We start from the raw sequence: 9,116 nt of genomic DNA on the forward strand, positions 1-9,116 counted from the left end.
CTAAGGAATTTTACACCAGCTATTAAACAGCCTAAGGAATCAGAGGCTTAGAAAAAAAAATCCCTTGCTTGTACAGTAATTTAAAAATTCAAACACTTTTTTTGTTAAATCCTCACATCAACCTATTAAATAGGTAAGGCTGATTATCTAGGTTCCTGAGGGAATAGTTTTTGCAGTATCCGCACATCACCGCATGGTGACAACCCAACAAATTTTTTTCTTCCATTTTTCAAGGTACCTTGCCAAATGATATTTTACAAGAATCCAGGGAAGAAGGCAGGGAAAATATTATTCTCATTTTATCAATTTGGAAATGAAGAAAAGTAAATGAATTGCAAATTCACCTAAGTCACCTAAGTCAGTCATCTAAGTGCTTTGTAGCTATCATAAACATGCACCATATTTCTAGTTATAGTCCATCTACAACCATGGGGTTAAAGATGTAACGATTAGTCAGAAAGAAAATATATACAATGTATATATTTATATATCATCTGTTGCCTGTCAAAGTATTTGTTGAACAATCGAGTAAATGTATCAGAGCAGTGAACAAGACCTTCATGGCCATGTCCTCCTGAAACCCACCTAGAATATGGCTTATGATCACATTCACCTCTTATGCAATTACAAGAGTGGAACTTAAAGAGAAAATAAGAGGATGCTACAAGAGCCTGGCAACTTAACCTGCTCTCCTGGTCAGAAAGCAATATTTATTTAAACTACTTTTAAGAATTGGGAGGAGTCAGCTAAATTAAAAATGAAGGGACCATCACACCAACTAGAATGGCCACTTTTAAACAAACAGGAAGCTACAAGTATTGGAGAGGATGTAGAGAAAAAGGGACACTTATTCACTGCTGGTGGGAATGTAAAATAGTACAAATACTGTGTAGATGGTTTGGGGGTACTCAGAAGCTCCAAGAAAACACCAGAGGAGGGAAAAGGAGAAAATGTTGAAGGACTATCTCTCGGTGGCTCAAGATGCACTCAGGGCACAGAAGGAGCTGTACCATGTGAAGGAAACAAAGACTGGCTTTGGCCCTGGATGAATATGCATGATTAAATGATGGCTTACCAGGAAAAGCCGAGTTCTCGCACAAGCTTGTTCTCAGGATCTTCAACCAGTACTAAATATGATTCTGATATTTTAAAAGCTGAGATAACCACTACACGATTAAGGGTTAAAAAGCTGAAGAAAGAACTTTCACAGATGAAGGAGAAATTGCTCTGTAAAGAATAAGGCTTTGAAACATTGCAAAAAATTTATTAAAAAAACGTCTAGAGGTCAGAGTGGGTACACTTGATGATGCCAGAGCCATTCTAATTGAACTGAAGTCTATCAGAAAGGCTCAGGAGAAAAAGAAAAACAAGATTTGATGCAGAATTTTGCTAAGCTTCAGGAGCACTCTCATTTGGACCACAGCACTGGCAAATCTGAGCCAGACTTGAGTTCCAGTCCTGTGAACTCTCACTTGTGTCTCTCCGGACAGCCTTTCAATGCTGGGTCACAAACAAGCATTTCCAGAGATAATGGAGTGAGAACTAGATCAAACTTAGCTGAAAAGGTCAGGCTATGCCTACAGTATGAAGAAGCAAAAAGACGTACGACCAACTTAATAACTGAACTGTCAAAATTGGACAATGAGGCCTGGCCTGAGGCACTGGGCATTGAAAAAAGAGAAGCTGATGCTGATCAACAAAAAAGAACTTCTGAAAGAGCTTTAGTTTGTCATTCCCCAGAAATACACTCAAGGTTAGCTAGAACACCTGGAAGCCGAGCGATAGCAGCTGGAGGAGGAACTGCTCTCCAGGAGTGCCCCAAGCTGAGCTCTGGCAGAGAGAGTGAAAATCAGAAGAGAAGAAAAGAGCTGCTAAAGAAACTTGAAGAAACTACTAAATTACTTATTTGCATTCACAATTTAAAAACCTCTCTGCCAGCCTGTTCATGTCTTCTGGGAGCAGCCTGGGCTCCCTGGCATTCAGTCAGGAATTTCTCAATATGTCCAACAAAGGGTTGCTCAACTCCCTCAGTTTCAATTAGCTCTATTACAAGGGTCAGGATGCTCAGATCGATGTGGACTAGCAGTATAAACTGAACTTCCTTCTGTTAGAGAAAGGTGGTTACATTCCTTCTGGACCCAACACCACAACATCCACAAAAACAAGGTGGTCAAGTCCCCCAGCATACCTGGCCTGACTGACCCCTGGGGGCAGCCACCACAGCCACAGGCCCCATTCCCTCACTGACTGAGGCCCCCAAGTCTGGACATCCCTGTGCTCAAGGTCTTCCCTTTCCTTCTTATCCCCCCCAGGCTCTCCCTTGGCTTTGGAAGGCCCATTTCCTATGTCTTCTCCTGACACCCCTCTCTATCAGTTCATGCTGACTCTGAACACTGCGAACTGAGTAGTCATTTTGCAGAAACTGGCCTCAGTGAAAATCAGATATTGATGGATTCTGATTCAGGAGGAACTTTGTGGTCTCTCTTGGAGGATAAAAACTTAACGAATGTTGCAGGGAGAGAACTACAGATGTTATAAAATCTTTACCACATGTTTGGGGAGAAAGCGGCCTGCATGCCCACTGCTGTATCTGATGAGTCAGTGGTTGGAGACAGGCTAGTGAAATGGAAGATGTCACACACAGTGAGGATGGTGCAGCCATGGTAGAGACTGCCCAGGTGCAGAAAGGACTCAGATATGATACAAAAAGTTCACAGTGGTTATAGCACAATTCCAAAATCTTCATGCCTGCTCGATACCTCATACTTTTAAAATATATTTCAGGGTTGCAGTACTTCCCTCAACTGATGTCAGCTTTCTGTTTCAAACAAAAGTCCATCCAGCCACAGAATCCATCTTATTTCTCAGAGTGGCCATTTCCCAAACAGCCTTACAACAGAAGACACTAGGAGTAGCTCTTTGCTCTGTCAATAGAAACAGAAGGGAAGACTGCCTGGCCAGAACTCAGATCAGCTTGGCAGATTTACCATTTTTCAATGAGATTTTCACTCAGTGGTACATAACTTCCTTCCAAGCACATGCCTTACAAAAAGCAGGAAGAAGAAAATGAGGATTTTGTATTTCAACCAAACCAGCCACCAACAGGCTCTACTGATTTGGATGCAGTGTCAGCCTTACTTGCAAGGACATCAGCTGAGCTTCTGGCTGTGGAGCAGGAACTGGGACAGAAGATCAAAAGGAACCTTCTTTGCAAGAAGAGCAATAGGGTCCAGATAGAGATTGGTTAACAACGCTGAGAGGCCTCTGGTGAAACTGTGACTGAAGAAGAGGTTGAAGTTAATTTTCCAGAGGGCAGTAGCTGTATAGAAGACTTATGTTCATGCATTAGGTTGTCTGAAGTGAATGAAGACAGGAAAAAGGAAGAAAATGACTGTGCCAAAGACCCTGAAGTCAGCAACCAATGGGAATTCCCATCCTGGCTGATAAAGAGACAAATACCAATGAAGTAGTTAATGGCAATATGGCAATGCACCCCAAAGACGGGAGTGGCCTGAGTTCCCAGCAACACCCTTATGTGAGGAGCAGTGTGGTAGTACACTTACAGATTTTTTCCCCCAGGAGAGTGGAACCAGTAGATCTGCAGGTTAAATCGGAGTGACAGCAACAATTCAACCCTGGCTAAAAAATCACTGTCTTTGCAAAACTCCACCAAACGGTGCAGTTTGAGAGTCAAAAGGACTGTTTGCCAGTCAGTCCTCAGACGAACAGCACAAAAGTGCCCAGTACGTACATTTCTAGACTTGGAACTGGATCTTCAGGCATCTCTGACCCAGCAGAGTCACCTCGATGATAAGCTGGAGGCCCTGTGTGGCCTGTGGCAGAAGGTGGAGAAGCTGAAAGTACAAGGAGAGATTGACCTTCTGCAGGCTATGCTCAACGAGAAGCTCCTTAAACAGGCTGAACAGTCAAAAGAAGACAGAAGCAGGGTTTGAATGCTGAGAAGCTGATTAGGCAAATCTCCAACGATGTGTGTCAGCTTCGAGAGCAGAGCCAGAAGATGCCTCGGCAAGTGCAGTCCTTAGGGAGAAGATTGTTTACTTCACCAGGAGGAAGTTAACAATCCCATCCCTGCCTGCTGATGCTGTACAATTACACTGTTTAAGGAATTACTTTTTCCCCTGCTAACTTTCTTAGGGAAAATTCCTTGTCCTAAAGACTTGGGATCATTTCCAGATGAGAATCCACAAGCAATTCACTGACTTGCACCATTCTTCTGAGATGCTGAACAAATTATCTATGAGAGCTGAGCCAGAAATAAAAGGTTGAAGTCACCTTTGCAGGTGCTTAAATAAATTATTTTAATAAACTGATTATCAGTTGCTAGAAAAAGAAAAAGGGACCAGAGGGTATTCTAGGCAGAAAAGGTAGTGCATGCAGAAGGCCTGGAACAAAAGCGCACACACGGCACATTTCATCATGGCTGAAGTAAGGAAAGAGGCATGCAATGAAGTTGGGGAAGTACTTAGGCCAAATCAGGCAGCAGCAATGGAAAAAAGTTCAATAACTTCTTGCAGGGGCGCAACATGATTATATCTTTTTAAAAGAATATTCTGATTGCATTTACAAGACATCAGAGAAATAAAAGGTGTACAAGGAGACATTAGTAATAGAGGGAGCTATCGCAACAATCTAGTCCAAAGACAGAAGCTGATCATTTAGGCTAGGCTGTCTGCAGTGGAGAAGGAGAGAAATGAATGAATTTAATAAATATTTATGAGGTAGAATCAACAAAACTTGTCAACTATTCTTTCTGATTGTGAGATGCATGGTTGAGGGATGGGAAGAACCAAGACTAACACATTTTTTACTTGAGCACCCAGAAGAAGGTACAGGTTGAGGAGAAGATACATTGTCTTGGACATGATAAGCTGAGGTGAATATGAGAAATCTAAGTGGAGATACCAGGTAAGGAGCTAGATATATATGTTTAGGATGAATGAGAGAGGTCCAGCTTAGAGACAGATATCTGAGAGGAATGAACATACAAATGTTAACTAACTTCAGAGGAGAAAGGAGACACTCTTGGGAGAGAATGCAGAGTAACCACTTTCCTCTGCTGCCACTCTTGTAATGCTTACAAGAACATTCTAATTAGTTCAACCTCTGGACCAATGCCAGTTAAGGGAAATGAAAAAATACCCAGCACACACTGATTCAATGGGATATCTAAAGATTCTCCACCAGAAGAAAACCTGGTTTGGAAAATCCAATGTCAACCTTCTACCTCCTGACTGGGAGCATCAATAATGTATTCATCTCAGATGTTAAGACTGACTAGAACAGCAAAGACATTTACTGGACTGTTTATGGTAAACTGGAATCGCAGGAAAAAAATAAGGAGTTACCTATACTTTAATACAACAAATAAGGCAGATTATTCCATGCAATTACCTATGCCTTAATATGAAATGATTGCATTATTAAAACAATAGAGTCCCAAACTTTAAAGTGAAAGGCGTTGCTTAACACTGGTTTGGAAGAACAAGTCAAAGAATAAAATATTGTGAATTCCATAACATTTTGAGTCTAAGTACTGTACCTCTACTCTGAAATACAAGATCCAATCCATAGCATGCTGTAATTTTAAAATTATAACAGATGAGAAACTCTGAAATCTGTATAGATTTTTTCCTTCCTTGCTTTAATTTTAAATTAGTTTATGAAACATATTACACAAACAGGCTTTGCAATGATTACCCTGTTTTTTTTTAATATGCCTATTTTCACATGTTAATTGTAAAATATTTGTATCTTCATATTTTCCTGAAATCAGGAAAATGTTTAGTAACATAAGTCACTACCATAGCAATACAGATAATTTGTAAGAACTTGCTACTTGATATTTTGAGAACATTCACAATTTTGACAGCTGGCCAAACAGTATCTAAGTTAGTGTTTAATGTTTAGAATTCAAGAACTTTGCTACTTGAACTTGTAGATTTTTTTCCTTCCGAAACTTTCTGTGCAAACACAGATTTTACAACGATTATATGGATACTTCATTTAAATATGCCTATGGATAAGCTAACTAAGATATCCATTTTTGGTGGTTCTAAATATATTGTTTGTTTTCTTAAATAAATAAATTACAACAGACAGCACTGATGATGTTCCTTGTTAAAGTGAATTGCCTGAAGACAGTTCCTATACAGTGTCCCAACGAGCTATAGCGTTCCCTTCCCAGCCTCCCAGAACACTTCATTTGCTCAGATGACTCCCACTCCTCCCTAATCAACCAGACACTAAAGACATACAATCCGAAGAAACTGCACAGGCCCCTTGAAACATGTACAAGCCTTTCCCTCCTCCTTAAATCCAGCCAACTTTAGTTTCGTTGGTAAAACCCAGTGTTACTTGTTACCTATGCTAAGCTTTTCCTTTCTCCCTGGAGCCGCGGATACCTACCACCTTATTGTTTCTACCTGATGTTACAGTTGGTTATCCACGTGTCCTTTATGCCACAAGACCTTGAAAAAAGGAGATCTGAATCTGAGTCGGGTTCCTTTTGGCAACTACCACAAAGCCTAACACAGTATGACAAATAATACTGAAAAAGCCGTCCACTGGCTTTAAACACACACACACATAAACACACACGACCTTAGCTCCTCAGGAGCAATCGTTCTGGGGAGCAGTGGAGGAACAAAAAAGATCACTAGATAAAGCAGTCGTCTACCTAACGACTGAAAAAAACGTTGAATCATCCTAACACAAAACGATTTAAATCATTAGGAGGAGAACAACGAAAGTGAAGATGCCACTTCTGGGGAGGGATCGTAAGGGTGAACCAGGCATAACTCCAAGCCTATGCGGCTCACAAACCAGCGAGGAGACAGATACTGACAGACACAATGACGACGTTCGAGAGGGGTCTCGAGTCACCAAGGGAAGGGAATGCGGCTTGCTCCCGGCCGCGCCTCGGTCGGGCAGACACCTTCCCCTCATCCCGGCCGCCTGTACTCACTCTTGTCCAAGGGCCGGGTTAGTTCGGCACCGACGTCGCCGTCCGCGCTAGGGCCTTGCGGTCTCACAGTAAGGGGCACAAATAAGGACGTGTTCGGAGCTTTGGAGCCACCAGAGGCAGAGGAGGAGGCGGCAAGGGCAGAAACGCGCCCCGGAAACCCAGGAAAGGGCTCAATGTGGGCGCGAAAGGCAGAGCAGACGGCTGTCAGGTGCCCAACCTGACGCCCTGCCGGGAGCCGAGCCCACCATAGGGCACACCGGGGGAAGGACATTGAGACCGCGTGCCTTAGAGGAGCCGGGAGCTGCCCCGGACAAGGCAACGGTCTGTGACGCACACCTCCAGAGCCTGCTGTCCTGAAAGACCCAAACCAAGTCTTGAAGCTGCCCAGAAAAACACCTGATCAAAAACGAAACGTAGTGCCGTATGATTTATCTTAAAGGCAAGAGAAAGCTTGGAGGTGAAAATCATGACGATAAGGTTTTGTTCTTTCTCTCTTTTTCCTTGGAGATTGGAACCAGCTTTCTCTACAAAAGGGAAAATAATCAGGCATATTTGGAGATGGCTCAGATGGGAGTAGAGGGCCTACGAACTGTATCATGTGACGCAAACTGACCCTCTAGGTAACCACATGTCCAGAGACACGTGGGTTTTAGGTCGCGCTCAACTGGTGTAATGAGAAAGCAACTGCCTATGCTGTGGGTTACAAATGTGGCTTGCAGGCTTGAGCGCTAAAGAGCATTTTTCCTTTGTTTTCTTGGATTATTAAGTTTTGCTTCCTGATAGGGTAAGGTGGGAGAGCATAACTTGATCTGCCCATCAGGAGGATTCCTAAGGAATTTTGTTCTAGAAGTTTATAGGTAAAACGCTTTGTATGACACTGTGTAACTACTCTGTACTTTACACCCCCGCCAAAGTTATTTCACTTACATTAGTGGACTGCTGTGACCTCTTACAGGGTTGCAGGATATTAAATTCAAAATTTGCTCTTAGGTTTCCCATTTTGCTAAAAACATTGACTCTAGCAACTTGAGTTGCTAGATATATAATGTTAGGTCGGGGGAACCAGGAAAGGCACTACAACTGGAGCTGCAGAGGCTGTCACCCTTCCCAACCTGACTTCAGGAACTAATGAACCGCCCCTTCTGGATGTTACCTGACCCCCACCCTTAAAAGCTGCCCGTGCTGAAGCCCACGTGTGGACTCACCTCTCTCCATCTTGGATGCAGTGAGCTCTACCCGGGAGCGCAGAAATAAACTCGCTCACTTTAAACTTCCTGGTCTACTTTTCTTTTTCACCCTTTTTCCTCCTAAACCTTTCATATAAGTACCTCTTTTTTTTTTAATTTCTTAATTAAAAAAATAAAACAAGCACAAATATTCTTAACTTATGATCATTCCGTTCTACATATATAATCAGTAATTCACAATATCGTCACATAGTTGCACAGTCATCATGATCATTTCTTAGAACATTTGCATTAATTCAGAAAAAGAAATAAAAAGACAAAAAAAATTCATACATACCATTCTCCTTACCCCTCCCTTTCATTGATCACTAGCATTTCAATCAATTTAACATTTGTTCCCCCTGTTATTTATTTTTATTCCATATGTTTTACTCCTCTGATGATACAATAGATAAGAGGAGCATCAGGCACAGGTTTTCACAGTCACACAGTCACATTGTGAAAGCTATATCATTATACAATCATCTTCAAGAAACATGGCTACTGGAACACAGCTCTACATTTTCAGGCATTTCCCTCCAGCCTCTCGGCTACATCTTGACTAACAAGGTGGCAGCTATTTAATGTGTAAGAATAACCTCCAGGATAACCTCTCTACTCTGTTTGGAATCTCTCAGCCACTGACAGTTTATTTTGTTTCATTTCACTCTTCCCCCTTTTGGTTGAGAAGGTTTTCTCAATTTCTTGATGTTGAGTCTCAGCTAATTCTAGGATTTCTGTGCCACGTTGCCAGGAAGGTCCACACCCCTAGGAGTCATGACCCACGTAGACAGGGGGAGGGTGGTGAGTTTGCTTGTTGTGTTGGCTGGAGAGAGAGGCCACATCCGAGCAACAAAAGAGGCTCTCTTGGGGGTGACTCTTAGGTGTAATTTTAGGTAGACTTG

General features: G+C 42.3%; 1 protein-coding gene and 1 pseudogene across 3 annotated transcripts in view; one reads left to right on the forward strand and one right to left on the reverse strand.

The window, feature by feature from the left end:
- Positions 1-7,341, reverse strand: part of SUPV3L1 (Suv3 like RNA helicase) — a 48,912-nt gene extending 41,571 nt beyond the window's left edge. Inside the window, exon 1 of one of the 3 annotated variants that reach the window (XM_077125070.1) lies at positions 6,986-7,341. In XM_077125070.1, the coding sequence (XP_076981185.1) occupies positions 6,986-7,256 (271 nt within the window). In that variant the 5' untranslated portion in view covers positions 7,257-7,341. Of the gene's footprint in view, positions 1-6,443; positions 6,936-6,985 lie in introns of those variants that run through there. The other 2 variants (XM_077125072.1, XM_077125073.1) reach the window with 2 other exon arrangements.
- On the forward strand, positions 894-4,146 carry LOC143654521 (protein WWC2 pseudogene; annotated as a pseudogene).
- Positions 7,342-9,116: the final 1,775 nt, after the last annotated feature.

Source organism: Tamandua tetradactyla, chromosome 13 (genome assembly GCF_023851605.1).
Source record: "Tamandua tetradactyla isolate mTamTet1 chromosome 13, mTamTet1.pri, whole genome shotgun sequence".
Lineage (NCBI taxonomy): Eukaryota > Metazoa > Chordata > Mammalia > Pilosa > Myrmecophagidae > Tamandua > Tamandua tetradactyla.